General features: G+C 38.8%; 1 protein-coding gene across 2 annotated transcripts in view; it reads left to right on the forward strand.

Annotated features, from left to right (window-relative positions):
* Nucleotides 1-4,385: 4,385 nt before the first annotated feature.
* efr3a (EFR3 homolog A (S. cerevisiae)) overlaps nt 4,386-23,455 on the forward strand; it is a 216,968-nt gene continuing 197,898 nt past the window's right edge. The window contains exon 1 of one of the 2 annotated variants that reach the window (XM_030073685.1): nt 4,386-4,890. In XM_030073685.1, the coding sequence (XP_029929545.1) occupies nt 4,881-4,890 (10 nt within the window). In that variant the 5' untranslated portion in view covers nt 4,386-4,880. The remainder of the gene's footprint in view (nt 4,891-23,455) is intronic. The other variant, XM_030073686.1, reaches the window with a different exon arrangement.

Genomic DNA, 23,455 nt, shown 5'->3' on the forward strand with positions numbered 1-23,455 from the left:
ATCACTGAATATTACTCATTTCTCTGAGCTGGGACAGTTCACAGAGTCTCAGCTGGTTCCTCTTTGACTCACAGATGAGAGCCGATGTTAAAACTGCACCTCTTACCGGCCTGGCTGGTGATGTTTTAAAGACGGGGGGTTGTGAGGATTTTTGCCTCCTCGTTGCATAAATCACGTCGTCCATCTGTGGGGGCTGGTTGTTAATAAATATTAAATATTGCTGTGTCAGGAGTTACTTGGAGTTTCTGGCCAGTTGGAATTCCAGGAGACTCGTAGTCAAAGCAGAGAAAGACGTTTTTAATTTTATTTTATTCATCCATTTTCGTCCCTGAAGAAAAAACATCCTGTGCACAGCAATGAGCCAAATCTGGTTCCTGCATCTCTGGCTTCTTGATTGCCTTGAGGACGTTAAAAGTTGGATGCCTTAAAAACTTCTTGCTGCTAAATGAAAGTAAAACAGAGGACAGCATAAAAGTACTCTATTTAAATGTATATGTAACTACTGAACTGTGCAATATACTCAATAACTGTAGAGCTGTGCAGTAGTTCAATGTGGATTATGTGTATATATTCTCAATTTCTTATTTCTGTATATGTTGCTGTAATATTCTTGTTGGACTCAATTTTTACAAATTTCTAGAGCACATGTTGTTATATTTCATAATTTCCTTTTCGATTTCTTATAATTTCACCTATGGGGTATTGCTACAAAAAAAAAAACAAACAACAACAAAAAAAAAAAAACGTGAGATTAAAATTTACGAGATTAACATGATAAATTTACAAGAAAAAAAAAACTCACAAATTTGGGAGAAAAAAAAATGAGAAATTATGAGATGTGAAGTTGTGAATTTATGACAAAAACTCAAAAATGAATGAGAACTGTGTCATATATTCTTTTGATGTAAATATCTTGGGGATTGTCTGATTTAAGGTGTTGTAGGGAGACAAAAATAAATAAATAAATAAATACAGAGCCGGGGGAGGGGGGTAATATTATGAGAAAAAAAAAACTCTGAGATAAAAAGTTGTAAATTTGTGAAACAAAAACTCAAAGTCTGCGATTATAAAGCCACAAATTTATGAGGAAAAAAACAGTGAAACTAGTTTTTCCTCTCCTATTGGATTCAGTCAGAAGGAAATCCTGCTGGTTTGAGTCTGTTGCTGTGACTTGGGCCGATGGAGAAGAAAACAACCTTGTGATTCTGGGCTAAAATAAATAGGATTTCCTTGTTCCTGAATCCAATTGCAAAGTAGAATTTGATCATGTCATCAGCTGCATCAGCGAAGTCTAAGAAAGGAGTTTTCTTCTGCCTTAAAATGTGATAAACCAATCAGCTTGGTGGTCAGCAGCAGCTTCTTCAGTCTCAGGTCTGTTGCTCAAATAAAATCCTCTCTCTCTCTCTCTCTCTCTCTCTCTCTCTCTCTCTCTCTCTCTCTCTCTCTCTCATGGATCTGGAAGCAGCTTTACAATGTTTTATCTCTTCTTTTGGACTTTTGTAACGCTCTTCATGTTGGAGTCAGTCAGTCAGGCTTGCCCCGTCTGCAGCTCATCCGACATGTCTACATAAGTGATTTTAAGGTTCTTTAAGTCCTTTTTTCAGAGCCCTACATGGGTTGGCACGAAGCGCTGCAGACCTCCTCCTCCTCCTCCTCTAGTCCAGCTCCAGGCCCAGACACAAACCCAACAAATGTGTAAAAACAAAATCATCCCATCCCACGGGTGGGTTCGTCACTGCTGCCTGGCCGAGCTCTCTTCAAACCCACACAGCTTTATTTTAAATTCTAGTGGAGATCCTGAGGTTTCCAAAGATCCCAAACATGAGCTGCTGAATTCCAGAAATGATGCAGCAGACATGCAGATAGATCTTTTCTGTTTGATGTGATGCTGCAGCCATAAAATGACATCTTGGCTTTGAATATTTCACTCAATATCAGTGTGACGGAGCTTCAATGCAGCTGCAGCTGAAGAGACACAACATGGAGGAGACTCTGTCCTGTAATATGGAGCAAACAATTTGAGGAAGACTTTAGAGGGGAATTTAAGGGGGAATTTAAGGGAAAATCAGGTTAGAAAAGAGGGCACAGTCTACTTAATCCCCTCCTCAAAAAAAAAAAAAAAAAAAAAAAAAAAAAAACCCTCCACTGGGCCAACATCAAACCAGCACCAGCATCCTTATCAGCTCTAAAGACGCTCAGGAAAAAAAACCCTTCACTGGTTCAGTAATCATTAAATCAGCAGTAAGTAACAGTTAAGTAATATTGTCCCTTCATGGCTCCTGTACTCGCTCAGCACTGAGATGCTCTGCTAAATCTGTTTGTGTTTGCTCACTAATGACAGCATGTCCCGCCACACACACACACACACACACACACACACACACACACACACACACACACACAGTAGTGACATGTGAGTGTCCCCTGCTGCAGATTAATTGCAGAATAGGATCATTTCGTGCCGCTGGCCGTTGTCAGTCGCCTGCTCCACCATCTGCAGGCCAAAAGCTCTTAATCAGCTCTGAGGCCGCTGAGCAACGGCAAACAGCAAAGACCCTTAAGGGCTTAAGAAAGCACCGACACACACACACGCACACATGCACACACACACACACACACACATATACAGGCACAGTGCACTTTCGCACACTTTAAACATAAACACTGGCAGTTATTTCAAGAAAGTTCCCAGTAACTCGCCTGTTTGTCTGGACGCCCGCCGTCTGCTGACCTCCATCAGCGTTCGACTCCGTCAGTCACTGATTTCATTTTCGATTTGAAAAACAAATAGATCACCAAATGTAAGATACAGAAATATCTCAATAACAAATACATAAACATGTAGTTAACATGTAGAAAACACACATGATGCTTTGGAGACGGGGCAGAAGGAGGCAAAGAGCTGCTCTGGTCCGGGCCCTTCTTTATAATATCAAATCACTCTATATTACAATAAATAAATAAAGAAATAAAATAAAAACTTTTAGCAAAAAAATATTGGCGACAGCAAAAATAGAGGAGAGGAGAAAAAAACATACATATTTTTTACACACACATTTTTTTTTTCGACTTTTTGAGTTCCTCCATGTTATACTTGTCCATTCATAATTGTTTGTAGCTAAATTTGAATTTTTTAAAAAATGTTATTGCAAATTTTTATGGCCACTTCAAGGCTTTTCCAGAGGGTTAGCCCAACAACTGAAGTGCACATGCTTTTAAGAGTTGTACGAAGGTGAAGGTTAAAGGTAAACAGGGTTAGATGCAAATCTCAAGCAGCTCCAGAGTGGGGATTTTAAAGTCTCCATGAAATGACCTCACATGACCTCTACTGCCTGTCAAGCAGAGCATCTTTAACAGTGACATCATCCTGCAGGAGTGGCTGTAAAATTAAAATTTCAACCGATAAAACCTTCACAAATCTTCAATCTTTCTCTCTCATCCACCTCATCCCTTCAAAATAAAAGTGCCAAACTGAGAAATTTAAAATGTTGTTCAGGTTTGTGTCGGGTTCGGTCACCGCGGCGTTATTTTAGTGAAACTCTAGTGTAAAGTAAATAAAAACGATGGCCCTACTATCTGTTCTGGTTAACTTCCTGTATGGTGCTGGAGTTTACGTGATGACACTAAAGGCACACATGAGAATGAATAAATATAAATAAATTAATTAATATATTCCAACAACAATAATAATAATAATAATAATAATAATAATAATTATTATTATTATTATTTTTATTTTTATTATCATTATAAAGAAATACTCATCTTAAATCATTCAGTAACACTTTTAAAAATGAAAAAGGTAAAATAAATATTCATCTAATTACTATTTTGACATTTTCAGCCAATATATGTAAAAGACAGAAATAAAATACAATAAAAATAAATTACATTTTTCATGTTATTGTCTTTTTTTCAACCTTTACTGTTATCTCTAACACCTTTGCTTCATCAGATTTTTTATTGACCTTCGTATTTTATCTTTCACTGATTTTCCTTCTGTCTTTCATTGATTTTTATTTTTATTTATTATTTTTTAATTTTTATGGACATTTATGTGGTTAATTTGATTCGTATTAATTGATTTAATATATTTCTATATTTTTTATTTATTTGTGTTTATTTATTATTTTATTTTTATTATTTTATTTTATTTTTATTTTATTATTTATTTATCTTTTTTTTTTTTTTTTTTTTTTTTTTTTTTTTATTACTGTTGTGGCTCTGTTTTGAATCTGATGATGATGATGATGATGATGATGATCTCTGCTGCATTACCTTTCCTCAGCAGCGACACGTGACCTCTACTGAAAGCGTGACAGCCGTGTCACACCTGTGCAGGTCGCGCCGCCTCGTCGCCATGACAGCAGGCAGCATATGTCGTTCAAAGCGAGGCGGTTCACACTCGCACTTCCGTGTTTGTCCCGTTGGCAGGGAGCAGCGCCGAGAAACAGGAAGCAGGCGCCGCGTAATCTGGAGGCTGTAATCTGCGTCCGCGCGGCTCCAGGTGGCCCCGCAGCCGATCATCTGACGCCCCGGGTTAACGCAATGTGCGGACTGCTGCTGCGAGCCGGACACAGCAGCGGCTAACGGTGTGTGTGACAGTGTGTGTGTGTGTGTGAGTGTGTGTGTGTGTGTGTAGCCGCTGACAGGAGCGGAGCTGCGGCTTCAGCTCGGAGGACTGACCGCTGTGTGACACCCAGCCTCGGGCACCGGGACCGGGACCGGGACCCCAGCCGAGCCGAGCCGAGCCGAGCCGAGCCGCCTTCAGGAGCCACAGAGCCGGACCCGCCGCATGGAGGCTCGCTAACCAACTAACCAGCTAACCAGCTCACTAACTAACCCACCGGAACACACAGGAACTGCGGCACAGCCCGACAATGCCAGCCGGTAAGCTGTGTGTGTGTGTGTGTGTGTGTGTGTGTGTGTGTGTGTGTGTGTGTGTGTGTGTGTGTGTGTGTGTGTGTGTGTGTGTGAGTAGCAGGTATAGGCAGACTGCATCAACATGTACACACACAGGCTAACTGGTGCGTTTGCGGTCACTTGTTGTTTTGAACACACACCTCCGTGCTGCGTTCACTGACATGACTCTGTGTGTGTGTGTGTGTGTGTGTGTGTGTGTGTGTGTGTGTGTAGCAGGTATGGGCAGACTGCATCAACATGTACACACAGGCTAACTGGTGCGTTTGCGGTCACTTGTTGTTTTGAGCACACACCTCCGTGCTGCGTTCACTGACATGACTCTGTGAGTGTGTGTGTGTGTGTGTGTGTGTGTGTGTGTGTGTGTGTGTGTGTGTGTGTGTGTGTGTTAAAGACGTAGAATAGAAGGAAACGCAGATACACCCAGGCTAAATGTTGTGTTTACTGACACTTTATTGTGTATAAACAGACAGATAAAAAAAAAATGTTGGTATTTTCTGTTTTCTAAGTTTTTTTTTTTAATATATATATTTATATAATGAGCAAAAAACACAACATTAGGAGGTAAAGCCAGAGCTGCATGTGTTTTTAGTGAACATTAGCCAGCTATAGATAGATACTTTATTCATCCCGCAGGAAATTCGTAGGTTTTCAGCAGTATCCACAGATTACAGATTAAATAAGTCAATAAAAAAAAAAAAAAAAAAAAAAAAAATAAGTACAACCCAGTGTGCAAAAACCAATGTGCAACAAAAAAAAAACAAACAGAAAAAACCGTGTGCATGGGTGTATAAAATGTGCATAGAGGTAGGTCAATGTGCAAATTTAGAAGAAATATACAGAATACACATGATAAACAGCAGTAAGCAATATAAACACTATGAACAAGGATTATATAAAAAAAAATAGAAATATGAACAATTTAAACAGAAGTATGAATGTTAGTATGTTAGTTTTAACTAACACTTTGAAACGTCACTTAACCTTAAAGGTTAAAGGTCAAAGGTTAAGGTTAGGAAGAAAAGGTCATGTCATACCTTTTCTTCCTAACCCTAACCTGGAGGCTAACGAGGCTAACAAAGTGGGCAGAATTAGGCTAAAGCAGCTAACAGGCTAATGTCAGCAGTCATGTAATGTTGACGCCGGCTCCACCACCTTGGCTGTGGCTGTAAATGTTGATATGCATCATATATTTGCTAAGGAAACATCGACATTTCAACCCATTTGTTGGTTAGCGTTGACAACATTTTTATAGTGGCGACTGGGTGGAAAATGAAAAAGACGTGTTAAAGGTTAAAGGTGTGTTTACAGGCTGCTCAGATATTCATTAGTTTGGTATTCAGATTTCAGTTTTCAGACTCAGATCATCTTCCTCTGTCTGCTGGCATAAGGAACAGTGAAGGCTGTTTTGTTTGTTTGTTTGTTTGCTTGTTTGTTTGTTTTTACAGTGTGCAGATATGACACATGAGAAACACAACACTGTAAAAAAAATTGTACAAAAAATGTAAAACTAACATGACGAGTAGTTTCTGATAATCAGAGACACCGAATCACCGGAGCCCAGATAACGGACAGGCCTAGTGCTTAGTGACACTGCTTGAGTACATGTGTGTGTGTGTGTGTGTGTGTCTGTGTGTGTGTGTGTGTGTGTGTGTGTGTGTGTGTGTGTGTGTGTGTATTAAAGACATAGCAATAAATGTACGATCATATGTGCTGGCTTTGTGCTGCGTTCGCTGTTCACTAGTTGAGTTGGGGACACAAGAACAACTTGACAAGTAGTTCTGCTGCATTTACTGACATTGGTTGTGTGTGTGTGTGTGTGTGTGTGTGTGTGTGTGTGTGTACGAGTGAGTGTGTGTGTTGAAGAGATTGGAAGAATTGTCCAAACATATAGGCAAGCTTCGTGTTGCATTCGCTGTCACTGTTGTGTTATGGACACAAATGGAACCAGACAAATGTATTCAAGGTCAACGCTGCATTTACTGGCACTGATTTTGTGTGTGTGTGTGTGTGTGTGTGTGTGTGTGTGTAGGCTGCACACACACACACAAACTTGTCTAGCTCGATGTGTTTCATGTCATCTGGAGGCGTGATGAAACAGAACTGTGTTAAACTAGAAATGGACAAATGTTTTAAAAGGTCAGTGTTGCATTCACTGGCACTTATTTTATGTGTGTGTGTGTGTGTGTGTGTGTGTGTGTGTGTGTGTGTGTGTGTGTGTGTGTGTGCTCAAGACATAGAAAGAGCTACACTTACACAGGCAAAGTGGTGCGTTTGAGGTCACTGTCGTCACCAGTTACGTCGAGGACACAAGCAGAACTGGACGAATAGCTCGGTGGTGCGTTCACTGACATTCAGTTTGTGAAGGTGAGGTGGACAAATGCGTTAAAGGCCGGTGCTGCGTTCACTGTCGCTGGTTGTGTTTGTGTGTGTCAGTGTGTGTGCTCAAACGTGTGTAGCTCTTTTGTGGAGTCACACTTGGACTTGTTAACTCGGGCCAAACATTTCGCCCCGGGGCTGCAGAGCGATTCACACCTGAGGATCAGATAGATAGATAGATAGATAGATAGATAGATAGATAGATAGATAGATAGATACTTTATTCATCCCGAAGGAAATTCACAGTTTTCAGCAGTATCCACAGAGTACAAGATTAAGTAAATCAAAAATAAAGAATAAGTAAATCAAAAATAAAGAATAAAAGATGACCCTCGAGATCTAAGATCTAAGTACCCAATGTGCAAAAAAAAAAAAAAAAAAAAAAAACAATGTGCAAAAAAACAATGTGCAAAAAAACAATAAAACCATGTGCATCGATGTATACAATGTGCATAGATGTGGGCAATGTCCAAATTCACAGTATAAACAGATGATAAATAGCAGCAAGCAATATATACTCTATAAACGAGGAATATATAAAAAATAGCAATATGAACCGTTTAAACAGCAGAAATAACCTAAACCTGGGGAACAACACGCTCCGACGGAGGTTCAGGGTTGGTGTGAAACCATGAGACCAAGTGACAGAACCCGACGCCCCGTACTGGGATTCAGGACCTGTCAGACTTGAGCCTTTTGGACTCACCCCTTCCCTTCCAGTCCAATCAGGTATTTTCAGAGCACTGGGAGCACTGGTTTGACTGGAGAGCAGACATCCTGAGGCTTTTGTTGTAGTCTTGGCTCTGACCTTGAGTCACACCTCAGACCTGAACCGTCAGGGTTAGGGTTTAGTCAGCCCCGGGCTAAAAGCAGGAATGTCCCATTTTCTAAGGTGCATGTGTGAAAAGCCAGTTAGCCCCGGGCTGATGGAGCTCTTAGCCAATTTTAATTACTGTTAACAAAATATAACAAAATACCGAAAACTAGATGTGAAGAAACATTTTCGTGAAGTGAAATAAAAATAAAATAAAAACAAGGCTTTACAAAAAATGGAAACTCACTGAAACTGTAGTGTGTTTACAAAACTAACTAAAATAAACTAAACCTGTAGAGGAAAATGTCCTTAGTTTTCCTCTCGGTCAGTTTGTTTGTTTATTTGCTTGCTGATCTGTCGTAAGCGAATACTTTTTCTAAGATGGAATGAAGTTGCGTTGAGTTTTTATCACACAAAACTTTTTCGTTCCTGACAAACACCTCATATTACAAAAAACAGATGAAAAGCAACACTGAAAGTAATAAAAACGAACTGATGAATTAAAAATAAAAGCGAATGCAAACTGCAGGACTGTAATAAGAGCTTGAGGCGTTCGCTGACTGTGGTGTGAAGAGTCGCTGAACAGGACACACAAACAACGTGACAAATGGGTTAAAGGTCAGTGCTGCGTTCACTGACACTGCTTGGGTGTGTGTGTGTGTATGGGTGTGTGTGTGTGTTGAAGACACATGATTCATTGCAAATATATTTATAGGTTCAGTCAGTGTTGCGTTCATGGTCACTGTTCGGATTCCTTGTGAAGAATGAAGCAAACACACACTCGGTGCTGCGTTTACTGACCCTGCGGCTGTGTGAATATGTGTGTTGCAGTTGTGGGAGGGTTTACACAGGCGAAGTGTTACATTTACTGTCACCAGCTGTGTGTAGGACACAACAAGACACTGGACAAATGTATTTCAGTGTCGGCGAACGCTGTGCATGTTTGTGGGTGTGAGTGTGTGTGTGTTGAAACAGGAAAACCACTCATTCTGAAGAGTGGGAAAATACTTCAGTGATGTGATTACTGTGACTGTGTGTGTGTGTGTGTGTGTGTGTGAGAGAGAAAGTGTGTTGAAGACAAACTAAGAATTGCACAGGCGTTTTAAGACTGTTGCGTTTACTGTCACTGTAATTGCTCTGAAGATGGAAGTCGGGACAAACGTGTAAACTCAGTGGTGCGTTTAATGTCACCACGATTTTACTGCCATGTAACGGCCTTTTAACTCAATATGCACTATTGTCTTAATGATAACTTGTGTTGTTTCATACGTAATGAGGCCCGCAGCAGCAAACGGACAAATTATATTCCTCGTATCTGCAAACTGACTCGACCAAAGAAGCTGATTTTCATTCTGGGCACTGAAACTGAATCTTGCTCCTCTTTTCTCGGCGCCAGTGTCAAATCCAGCCGCTGATCGTGGTAAATCTGAGGCCGTTTGCGGGTTAAAGCACTGCGTGACCGCGCGGCACAGAAAATCTAAATCCCAACATATTTAACACGGAGAATGAAATGCAACCGCTCCGACCTGCAGCCGGCACAGTTTCCCACCCGGCACGGATTTCCTGGATTATCCCAGGCGGAAAAAGCCAGGGAAGTTGAGGAATTTTTTGGGAAAGTTGTGGGAATATCAGGACCTTTTCCTTCCCGGCTGGAGTGGAAATCTGACTGGAAACCGAGATTTTACAAATACATCAATAAAGGAAACAACAGGCGGGGAGAATTTTTTTTCCATAACTCTGAAATACTCTGAAAGTGTTTTGTGCTTTACGTTACCTACAAGCTAGTGCTGAAACAATTAGTCAGTCAACAGAGGATAGATTATCATTTTGATAATTGATTCATCTTTTTAGTCATTGATCAAGTGAAATTGCCAGCCATTCTAGGATTATCTTCCTTTTCTCCGCTCATATCTTTATAAAATTAACACTTCAGTTTTATTTTGGCTGCTGGTCAGACTGAGGAAGTTTATTTTTCACACTTTGTAAACTAAATGATTCATCAGTTAATCAGAAAAGTAAATGACAATGGAAACCGTCTCTAATACAAACTTCCATTTATAAATCCCAAAATCTGAGTGTGTTTACGTTGGTTTTCTGTTCTGGGGGTGAGAGCAAACCTTTTGATCACAGCCGGCAGTATACAGGCAGGTTGTTTGTGGATATTGTGTGATATTTTATTCAAATTCATCTTATTCGGCATGCACATATTTCCCATCTCCTCTCCTGAGTGAACACAAAGCCAGGCAGACACGTCGAGCCCGTGTGAGGATCTCTGCTCCCTCAGGTCGGATCAAACAGCTTCACGCTCGCTCCGCCGCCCTCGACGCCGTTTCCGCTCGTGCTTCTGTTTCTGTCACCGTCGTCTCTAATCCCCAGGCTTACGTTACCTCCTTTTAATCTTGGCGGTGCTGAGTGTAAATTAACGAGCGGCGTGAAATCACGACGAACTGTTCAGCTGCGCTTCTGTTTCAAGGCGGGTTGGACGGCGCTGTCAGCATCGGCAGGTTTCAGACGTGTCACTGCGACTTTTACCAAAGTTTAGCGAGTCGGTTTGTTGTTTCAGTGATTAGCTTATTATTCCAGTGGTTTGCCTAGGCGTCCTTTAGGGGCCAAATGAGGAACAGTTTTATTTCTAGGGCTGGGATTTGGCTGCGATCACCTGATTCAGTTTGGTAGCTGCGTTGAGGCGTCTGCCCGTGGGCTCGCTGACGCTGGCTTCAGCCTCTGAGCTCCTGCCGCTGCTCGTTTATTTGTTCAAAACAAGTCATTTGGCCAACTGAGTTTCCGTAGGCTGGAAGTCCAGACGACGTCTGTGGGACAGGAGGCACCCCACAACTTACATTCAGCAAAAATCACTGAAAAAAGTCATCAGAAAATCAATTTTAAGATTTTAAGAATCGATTTCTGATTGTCAAATTAATGGGATTTTTTTCTATTAATTTCATGGCACCAGTAATGTTGTTGTGTTATGATGCAAAGTGATTATTTTACCGTTAGCTTGTAATCTCAGTGCTCTAACAAGACACCTGAACAATTTAAAACTTCACACAAAACCAAATTATCTCGAGGGACCAAAAGGCAACATCACCTCAGATGGGGGTCTGAGGTTCGATGAATGTCATCTTGTGGATCTCGGGCATGAAAAAGTTTGAAAGTCGGTCTCAAAAAAGCCTGTAATTAAAGCAGCTGGGCTTAAGGATCCTAATGTGCCTCTTCAGTTTCTCCTTAAATTAAGAAATGGGTCAGAGATAAGTGTCAAAAACGTCCCTGTCGTCTGTTCCTGTCTTTGTGTTAAAGGATTCAAGGATTCAAGGATTCAAGGAACTTTATTGTCATACCAGTTCACATTTACATGCTAGTGGTACGAAATTAGCACTCAGGTCCCGGTATAAGCTAAAACCCCCCCCCGAAAAAAAGACCAGAAAAAGAAGTGTAAATATAGAATATAAGATATATAACAGTATATATATATCTATATATACACTATATTACCAAAAGTATTCGCTCACCTGCCTTTACTCATACTATGAACTGAGGTGCCATCCCATTCCTAACCCATAGAGTTCAATATGATGTCGGTCCACCTTTTGCAGCTATTACAGCTTCAACTCTTCTGGGAAGACTGTCCACAAGGTTGAGGAGAGTGTTTATAGGAATTTTTGACCATTCTTCCAAAAGCGCATTGGTGAGGTCACACACTGATGTTGGTCGAGAAGGCCTGGCTCTCAGTCTCCGCTCTAATTCATCCCAAAGGTGTTCCATCGGGTTCAGGTCAGGACTCTGTGCAGGCCAGTCAAGTTCATCCACACCAGACTCTGTCATCCATGTCTTTATGGACCTTGCTTTGTGCACTGGTGCACAGTCATGTTGGAAGAGGAAGGGGCCCGCTCCAAACTGTTCCCACAAGGTTGGGAGCATGGAATTGTCCAAAATGTTTTGGTATCCTGAAGCATTCAAAGTTCCTTTCACTGGAACTAAGGGGCCAAGCCCAGCTCCTGAAAAACAACCCCACACCATAATTCCTCCTCCACCAAATTTCACAGTCGGCACAATGCAGTCTGAAATGTACCGTTCTCCTGGCAACCTCCAAACCCAGACTCGTCCATCAGATTGCCAGATGGAAAAGCGTGATTCATCACTCCAGAGAACGCGTCTCCACTGCTCTAGAGGCCAGTGGCGGCGTGCTTTACACCATTGCATCCGACGCTTTGCATTGCACTTGGTGATGTGTGGCTTGGCTGCAGCTGCTCGGCCATGGAAACCCATTCCATGAAGCTCTCTGCGTACTGTACTTGGGCTAATCTGAAGGTCACATGAAGTTTGTAGCTCTGTAGCAATTGACTGTGCAGAAAGTCGGCGACCTCTTTGCACTATGCGCTTCAGCATCCGCTGACCCCTCTCCGTCACTTTACGTGGCCTACCACTTCGTGGCTGAGTTGCTGTTTTTCCCAAACGCTTCCATTTTGTTATAATAGAGCTGACAGTTGACTGTGGAATATTTAGGAGCGAGGAAATTTCACGACTGGATTTGTTGCACAGGTGGCATCCTATGACAGTTCCACGCTGGAATTCACTGAGCTCCTGAGAGCGGCCCATTCTTTCACAAATGTCTTGTTTCACAGTCTGCATGCCTGAGTGCTTGATTTTATACACCTGTGGCCAGGCTAAGTGATTAGGACACCTGATTCTGATCATTTGAATGGGTGAGCGAATACTTTTGGTAATATAGTGTATATATCTATATATATATCTATATATATATATATATTATGGCAAGCCGTTTAGGAAAATATTATATATATGGAATGAAAGTCTGAATATATGGAATGAAAGTCTGAATATATGGAATGAAACTTGAATATTTTGAATGAAAGTCTGAATATATGGAATGAAACTTGAATATATGGAATGAAACTTGAATATTTTGAATGAAAGTCTGAATATATGGAATGAAACTTGAATATATGGAATGAAACTTGAATATATGGAATGAAAGTCTGAATATATGGAATGAAAGTCTGAATATTTTGAATGAAACTTGAATATATGGAATGAAACTTGAATATATGGAATGAAAGTCTGAATATATGGAATGAAACTCGAATATTTTGAATGAAAGTCTGAATATATGGAATGAAAGTCTGAATATATGGAATGAAAGTCTGAATATATGGAATGAAACTTGAATATTTTGAATGAAAGTCTGAATATATGGAATGAAACTCGAATATTTTGAATGAAAGTCTGAATATATGGAATGAAAGTCTGAATATATGGAATGAAACTTGAATATTTTGAATGAAAGTCTGAATATATGGAATGAAAGTCTGAATATTTTGAATGAAACTTGAATATATGGAATGAAACTTGAATATATGGAATGAAAGTCTGAATATATGGAATAAAACTCGAATATTTTGAATGAAAGTCTGAATATATGGAATGAAAGTCTGAATATATGGAATGAAAGTCTGAATATATGGAATGAAACTTGAATATTTTGAATGAAAGTCTGAATATATGGAATGAAACTCGAATATTTTGAATGAAAGTCTGAATATATGGAATGAAAGTCTGAATATATGGAATGAAACTTGAATATTTTGAATGAAAGTCTGAATATATGGAATGAAACTTGAATATTTTGAATGAAAGTCTGAATTTATGGAATGAAACTTGAATGAAAGTCTACATGGAATGAAAGTCTGAATATGCTGGTGGGCCAAATGCAAACTGGAGTGCAGGTCGGCTATAAAGCAGCTGGTTAATGAATAAAAACACAAACTGTCTACCTGGAGGGTGGGAACGACAGGGGAGGCAGGAGGAGCTCATCTTCCCTTAGCCTAATAACACATGAACTCCGCTAAAAACATGATGCAATAAATTTTGGGAGGTCTCTAAAATATGTATTAACAGTATGCAGGATTTCTTCTTCCATATACAATTCGGAGGCGCCAGCTTTTCTTACATTTTGTGCCCCGGCGCGATTAAACGCATTCTTTCTATTCACTATAGACGCGATACAGTTATTATAGAAATATCATAGGCCACTACGTGAATGTTCGCGCTGCAGTTATAACAGGAACACCACAGAAATTTTACTGGTTGATTTATCCACCAAAACGGAGCTCGACCCTCTCGGACCCGCTGGAAAAATTAAATATTCTGTGCCTGAACGTGATCAGGTCAAGTATATAAAAGATGTGAGATACGTCTTCAGTGATTGACAGCTGCATTAAAATGAGGCTTGAATGTCCCCTTTGGTTAAATGTCATCTGCCTGTTAAATGGCTTTTTAGTTTTAGTTTTTGCGTGGAAGGAGGGCTAGGCTAGCCAAGCCAGGTTCGAACCCAGGATATCGCAGTTCCGCTCTACTTTGTTGTACATGCGCTTATCCAGTCGGCCACCGGTGCGCCGTGGAAAAAAAATGTGGAAAGTCTGGAGTACTTTGAATGAAAGTCTGAATATATGGAATGAAAGTCTGAATATATGGAATGAAACTTGAATATTTTGAATGAAAGTCTGAATTTATGGAATGAAACATGAATATATGGAATGAAAGTCTGAATTTATGGAATGAAACTTGAATATATGGAATGAAAATTTGAATCTATGGAATGATTCATTCCATATATTCAAGTTTCATTCCATATATTCAAGTTTCATTCAAAATATTCAAGTTTCATTCCATATATTCAGACTTTCATTCCATATATTCAGACTTTCATTCCATATATTCAAGTTTCATTCAAAATATTCAGACTTTCATTCAAAATATTCAAGTTTCATTCCATATATTCAGACTTTCATTCCATATATTCAAGTGTCATTCAAAATATTCAGACTTTCATTCCATATATTCAAGTTTCATTCCATATATTCAAGTTTCATTCAAAATATTCAGACTTTCATTCAAAATATTCAAGTTTCATTCCATATATTCAGACTTTCATTCCATATATTCAGACTTTCATTCCATATATATAATATTTTCCTAAACGGCTTGCCATAATATATATATATATAGATATATATATAGATATATACATACATATATAGATATATATATAGGTATAAACTATATATAGACAGTATGTGTGTAAACTATAAACAGTATATGTAAATAAATGTAAACAGCATATATAAATGTAAATAAGAATATAAATAAAACTATAAATAAAAATATAAATAGTATATATATAATAAGTATAAATAAACAGCCTATATATAAGTAAGTAGTATATGTGTAATAAATAATAAATATAATATATATATATATAAGCAGTAAATATAAAAATATAGAGAAAAATATAAACAGCCTATGTAAATATAGACAGTATATATATATATATATATATATATATATATATATATATATATATATATATATATATATATATATATATATATATATATAAATAATATAAACAGTGTAATATAGAATGGACCAAGCCACAGAACCTGATGCCCGGGACTGGGATTCATGGAACTGTTAACATGTTAAACATGAACCTGCAGTGTTGGGCTCAGTTTCTGCATGATAATGTGTTTTACATGCGTGATGGGCGGATTTAAAACAGCCAGGATCTGCAACACATTGAACTTTGGCTTCCATAAAAAAATAATGATCAAGATATAACATGTTATTATGTCAGTTCATTACAGCTTTATAGTCCCTGAGGAGCAGTTTGGTTTGTCAGCCATTAAAAAAACAGACATGGACACACAGACATAACCCTGTGATGCAGAATGCTGGATAAAAGTCATGAGATACACTCAAAATTACATTACAAACTGGCATGAAAGATGTAGAAAAAACTGCAAAAAACATAACTTTCACTCACCAGCTACATGTATCTCAACAGTACCAAAATACTACTACTACTACTACTACTACTACTAATAGCCTTGAATAGTGTGTATGAAGAGCTGGTGGATCCTTTCTGTTCTGTGCTGTCATTCACTAAGATCAGACGTTTCTCTTTAGTCCTTCTTAAAACATATTTTTATCAGAGAGCCTCTCCAGTTTTCGTTTTCATTGAACTGTCTTTTATTGGTTTATTTTATTTTTTTGCAGCCTTTGTGAAGCACTTTGTAACGTTGATTTTGAAACGCGCTAAAGATTATTATCGTTATGACTATAATTGTCATTATTAGTGTCACTGTTATCATCACAAGCCCTCCTCTTTCTCAAAAACCCAGCTGGCCAGCAGAACAGTGAATCATCCACCTGTACCTGGGCTGCTGTATTCCAGTATTAACCCAAATAAGACAGTGTGTGGGATAAGAAATGTCCATGTAAACAGCATTTTCTTATCACCTTCACCTTGAGCGAGGTCACAGTCGGAGTAAGCAACACTCGGATTAAGACATATTGAGTTATTGAAGGGCAGATTAGGAAGGTCATGTGACGTCCTGGTTGGGGTTTTTGCAGCAGATTGGGACACATGACGGCAGGCCGACACAGCGACAGCGAGAGCAGAGTCATCCCCACATTTCAGCGGCGAGGCAGAAACACTGCAGGCTCAACTCAACTTTATTTATAAAGCCCTTTAAAACAACCACAGCTGCAACAAAGTGCTGTACAAAAATAGGCAATAACAGGAAAATAAATAAATATATAATAATAAATAATTGTTTTTAATGTTTCTAAGACAACTTAAAAACAATAAAAACAATTTAAACACAATAAAACAAATAAAAAACAAATAAAACAATAAATAAAACAAACCATAAAACACTAAAACAGAAGCAGAGTCTCATGTGGGGTTAGGGTTAGGAATAAAAATGGGTTTTAAGACGAGTTTTAAAAGGCTGAATGTTTTCTGTGAGGTCGACATGTGTCGCCCTGCGTTTGAGGGCCACAGAAAGTTTGTGTCCACCTCTTTGTAAAATCCCAGTAACAGAGAGGCTTGTGGAATCTTCTGGGTGAAGTTGTGTTTCAGACGGCATCTGATTCCTCAAGGACTCTCCATCGCTGCCGCCTCATCGGCTATAATTACTCTGCTCCTCTGTCAGCTGACTGCATTAGCAGCAATATGATGCCCTCTGCATCGATCTGCTATGAGCCTGTGTGTGTGTGTGTGTGTGTGTGTGTGTGTGTGTGTGCGCGGAGCAGTGAATTGGACCAGTGGAGAAACAATTAGTCCATTAATCGATCAGCCAGTTGACAGAAAATGATTTTTGAGAATCATTTACCCTCTGAAACCCAGAGGCCTGGGCTTTTATTTTCACACACATTTTTTTTTAACCCCGTCCACAAAACTCCCTTTCTTTTTTCTTTTAAAAAATAAATTATTTTAACTCATATTTAAATAAAAAATGCAGTTTTTGCAGTTTTCGAAAACAGTCTCATCCAAAAATGTAAAAATAAATATGTAAATAAACAACTATAATCCTATCCTATCTCTTTATCTATCTCTTTCCCTCCCTTCCTATATCTGTCTATCACTCTGTCTCTCTATCGATCTATCTATCGATCTATCTATATCTATATATATATAATTTTAAATAGTAAGCTAGTTTTATGAATACATTTTCAAAATGATAACCTGCTTGTGGGTTTCAGAGGCTTATATCGACTGATTCCAGGTTTACTAAGATCACTGAGATGATAAGACTGTCTTGCTTTTCTCTTTTCATATCTTTATAAAATGAACACTTGATTTGTGTGGCTGCTGGTCAGAGTGCGGAGGGCGTTTGTGGCCGTGTCTCTGGGCTCTTTGTGTCTCCGTCCTGTGGAAAAGCACAGAGCAGCCTCACAGAGTGAAGGAACGAGGTCGGTTTGTCCTACATAATGACTTAATTGAGGTGGTTAACAAATTCAGGATAATGAGAGCCTCCAGACCACAACACACACCCGCAGAGAGAGCTCAAACTGGAGCAGCGCGCACACACACACACACACACACACACATACACACACAGGAAATCAGAGTCGATTATTAATAGCACTAACTCTAAATGCAGCTCTGTGCCAAACTGCTGCATGTTTGTCCAATTTCTCTCCCTCTCTCTCCCCGTTGCTGCCAATTTGTCCATTTCCAATTAACTCAAACGCACATAAACATAATGTGAGTGGCCGTTATCAGTAGAAGTAACCGTACAGGCAATTAGCAGCTGGTTTATTCAGTATTTGTCTCTTTTGGGGGAAAGCCTCCAACATGTCAGTTTCTTAGGCGGTAAGAAAAATAGCCTCATTTTGGATTTTTTTTTTTTTCTAATCTTTACCACTGGGATTGAAAAGGGTTTTTAGAAGCCTGTACAAGTTTCTCAGGCTGCAGAGGAATGTGCAATGCTTCAGTTTGAGTTAAAACTTGAATGAAAATGAATTTACAGCAGACAGAGTTTTCACTCAATATGCTCACCCAGCTCCTCCCGTGCCTTAAGACACACACTCACACACACACACACACACACACACACAAACACTCACACAAACTTCATGCAGTTAAAGTTAAATAATGGAGAATAGTGACGCTCAAGTTAGTTCTGATGTAAGCGAACAGCAATAGAGGATCTGCCAGACGCTTTGCATTGTGGGGCAACTGAATGATGTCATTGCCAGGGGCAGCCATACTTAATACAGTCTTATACTGGTTCAAGATAAAGTTATGAAGTAAAATAAATTGTAAAATAAAAATTCTAATAAAAACAGTATTGGGAAAAATCCATAAACAACATAAAATCAGTATAGAAAAAAATACAATACATAAGTTGTTCCTCTTTAAAGTTTTCACAGTATAGGTTGACTGTTTTATTACTTTTTTTAGTGTCTAGTTTTTATATTTTCTATAAATTCACACTCACACACAAAAAAAATGAAATTGGAGGTAACCTTTGTTATCCTGCATTTATGTATGTGAAATTTGCCATGCAGACTTAGCCTAACAGGTTTACCATGAACTCAGTATTGGGGTTACCATGTTTACAATAAGTAATGACATTTTTACTTTCAATTTTAACATTATGACTTGTTTTACACCGTATTTTTTCTTCCACTTGAGACAAAAGCAACTGAATATAGACAATGGTAAAATAAATGCGTTACTACGGTGGCCGAGAACCGCCAACGCTGCAAATAAAAAAAACGCTGCAAATAAAAAAAAAACGCTGCAAATAAAAAAAAACCGCTGCAAATAAAAAAACGCTGCAAATAATAAAAAAAACGCTGCAAATAAAAAAAAAACAACGCTGCAAATAAAAAAAAACGCTGCAAATAAAAAAAAAACAACGCTGCAAATAAAAAAGAAAAGCGCTGCAAATAAAAAAAACCCACAACGGAAGTGAACCGAGGAATGTTATTACCGATGCACAGGTGTGTTTTTGTGTGAGAGAAGAAGAAGAAGAAGAAGAAGAAGAAGAAGAAGAAGAAGAAGAAGAAGAAACAAACGCAAACGCACTACGCAAAACAAGTAGAAAAACGACTGCAAAAGTAAGTGAAATAAGTGTTATTTATCTTGCAGTCACCGCTGTGACTGCGGGCTGCACCGAGTTGATACGGAGGACGCATGTTGCAAATGTACAGTTAGTTACTCGGTTATTCCATGTTACTACTCCTACACCCTTCCCCCCCGGGAGCGCCGGCACCGCCGCCACCCACGTGACTTTAAAAAAATGCACATATATCTATCTCTCTCTATGGATATAGATACATCTATCTATTTATCTATCTATCCACCATATCTATCTATCTGTCTACCGATGCACAGGTGTGTTTTTTGTGTGAGAGAAGAAGAAGAAGAAGAAGAAAAGGAGACGACGACCGAAAAAGTAAGTGATTTATTATTATTATTATTTTATTAAAGTGTTATTAATGTCGCTACGTGACTGTAGTTTTCAATGTGTTATATAGTTTGGCCATGTAGCCCCGGGTATGATATAAAGCTCATCTGGAGAGGATGCGTTATTTGAATGTGACTTTAAAGCTGTGTGGGGTGGGGGGGGGATTTGAGAAAGTACCATAATGTCATTGAATCCTAAACTTTTCTCTCTTTGCTTTGTCATTTACCAGGTCATGTTTTGTCCCTTCTGTGGAGTGAACCTCCAAACCGTCCTGGTTTATTGTGGCTCATGTAGTAGAAATGTCAGTTTTCTAAGGAGTCTTCAAGATGAAGGTGCATTTTTTCTGACAGTTAATGAGGTTCTTAAAATGATGGATTGCTAATCTTTTTTCAGAGAATATACTGTGTGTTAGTCATGAATATACCACTTCATATGTTGAAATCCATAACAAGAGGCATGTGGAATGCAATGAATGTGAAAAGTAGGATATTTCACAAATTCCAACATGTGTCAGCCATTACACCCTCCTTGGAGGTAGTGTTATAATGATACTAGAAATTACTATCTAGATACCATTTCTTGGCCCACACATCAGAGGCCAAGACATGGAAAATTAAGAAAGCATCTTAGTCTAGTACTGATCCCTGTAAACAATCTCTCATCGTCAAGTTAATAAGTTATTCCCTTAGTGACAATTATAATAATTGTGTAAAAGTAATCTGTCCTATGCAACAATTTAGAATTTTTTGCAGTGTGCTACTTTAACATAAAGACATTTTGAAGTAATTAATTATAACAAGTGCACTGAATAGCTTGATTCCTCCATAATTCCAATCACTAACTACCATGTCACCCACACATGCTAATTTAAACAATCTTATTTATTCACCTGTCTGTAAAAATTGAAAACAGTTATAATGCCGTACAGTATTTAGTATCTAATATAGAGTCCTCCTTTCTACCCCTCAGGTCCTGAAGCTACAACAATGGATGAACTAATCCAAAAATATTTCACAGAGGGCCATAGTTACGAAATAATAGTTGATTTGCTGAAAACAAAACACAACATATCAGTTAGTCTTCGTGATCTGGAAAGAAGACTAAAAGATGCAGGCCTGACCAGGAGGATCAACTACACTCCGATTGCAACTGTGCAGGCAGCCATTTCTGAGGAGCTGAAAGGATCAGGCCAGCTTTTAGGTTATAGAGCAATGTGGCAGATTCTGAAACAGAAATACTGTCTTGTAGTCAGAAGAGATGATGTGATGCGCCTAATGGCAGAGCTGGATCCATGTGGAACAGAGATTCGCTCCAGACGCAGATTTGTTCGAAGGGCATATCATTCAGCGGGACCAAATGAAATCTGGCATGTTGATGGCTATGACAAATTAAAACCTTTTGGAATTGCCATAAGTGGCTGTATTGATGGCTTCTCCAGAAAAATCATGTGGCTGAATTGTGGAAAGTCCAACAATGATCCTTCAGTTATTGCTCAAAACTATATCAACTGTGTAGCTGAGCATGGAGTTTTTCCAAAGCGGCTTCGCACAGATTGTGGCACAGAAAATGGAGTAATGGCAGCACTTCACTGTACCTTGAGATCAGAGCATACAGATGACTTTGCGGGAGCTAAAAGCCACATGTATGGCACTTCAACATCCAACCAGAGGATTGAAAGCTGGTGGTCCTACTTTCGGAAACAAAGGTGTTGAATTCATTTATGCTTTACTTGACTGTGGATTTATGTGTTTGCTGTATGCATTTATATTATTTCTCAAATCCTATATATATTGCTGTGGTTTTTAAAGGAAAAGGTATATTGTAGTGAAATCTCCAAAAGGCATTGAGTCAGTAGCAAGTGTACGTGTAGATCAATCTACACCTTTTGCAAAATGATGACCTTGATGAATAAAATGTGTGTGTTCTATCCAGGAGCCAATTTTGGATGGATCTGTTCAGTGACTTGAGGGAGAGGCATCTCTTCAATGGTAGCCCTGCACACACAAAGCTGGTACGATACTGCTTCCTGGGAGTCCTGCAGAAAGAGCTGGATGAATACAAGCTGTACTGGAACACTCACACCATCCGTCCTGTCCACCAATCCCGGTGCCCATCTGGTAAACCAGAGGCAATGTATCACGTGCCTCACAGGTGAGTATTGATGAATGATCTTTACTTACAATATTTTGGATTAAGTTATATAAATATACACATCCGGTCTCTAATTTTACATTGACACATTTAATAATGTTAAGTAAATAAAAACTGAAATAATGTGGTGCTCTAAAACTTGTGTACTTGAATGCACTTGAAAATATTTTTTAACATTTTGATTATAAAAAATAAAATTCACAATAAATTCTTCCCTCATGCATAGTGCTTTTCTCTAATATTTGATACTTAGTTTAAATGATGATTGCTGGTCTTTGGGTCTCTGCATCCATGTCCTGTAAGAATCTCTGGAGATAATTAGAATGACCATGAAACTAAAACTTAAAACAGGAAAGCTAAACTTTCTTGATGTGTTGCTCAATGTGGACACTTTCCCGTACTTGCTCCTAGATTTGATGGGAGGAATTGCGGTTTCCCAGCATCTGCCCAAACCCTGAACAACATCACCAGCATCATGCCAGTGCCAGCAACTCCTGATGGGGATGAGCATGAAACTCTCTTCACAGAACTGCAAAGACAGAGTGGTCTAAGAGCTCCTTTGCAGTGGGAATCAGCTGTGGAGAACTACATCACCCTGAAAAGCATGGCTGGTCTTTAAGCCTTTTAGGGACATATTTGGCTTTTTTTTTTTTTTTTTTTTTTTTCAAAAAAAAAATTGATAATTTGTGTAATATTTGCCGTATGTCATTTCCCTCTCTCTCCTATCACTTCCTGTCTCAAATAAAGGTGTCTACGCCTGAAAAAAAGTCTGTAGTTCTGTATTTTTATTATAGAAGCAAACTGAAGTTGCAAGCCCATTCCTGTGCAGTACATAATAATACAACAAAAATATGTGGTGTCAAAACAGACCACATATTAGAATTACAAATCAAAATATCAAACAAGTACATGGCTACTGCAGTTTAAGCAGTACAACTTCTTTGTAAACTGTAACTTTTAAAACAAAAGAGGGAAACCTCTGGAGGAATGTGCAACTTAACTTATAAAATTACAAATGTACAATGAAATATAACAAAAACAGATGAAAAAACACACATACACCTCTCATTCACTAGTCTACAACCACAAGTTGTAAAGCTGTCTATGGGCATCCAAAACCAGGGGAATTCTTGATGCCAAAGTCCATGTTGGCTTTGAAGGCACTATAAGTGTCCAAAAGAGGATCTGCAACAAAACAAAACAAGTATTATTAGGTTGCTTTGCACTTCAATTGCATGAACATTTTTAAATAACACAACATTTGGAAAGATTAATCAGTACTACTTTCAGTGTAATGCTGGCTCAACACAAGGACTATCTAGGGCAAGACAAGTCCCAAACCCGGGGCTACATGGCCAAACTATATAACACATTGAAAACTACAGTCACGTAGCGACATTAATAACAC

Source organism: Myripristis murdjan, chromosome 17 (genome assembly GCF_902150065.1).
Source record: "Myripristis murdjan chromosome 17, fMyrMur1.1, whole genome shotgun sequence".
NCBI lineage: Eukaryota > Metazoa > Chordata > Actinopteri > Holocentriformes > Holocentridae > Myripristis > Myripristis murdjan.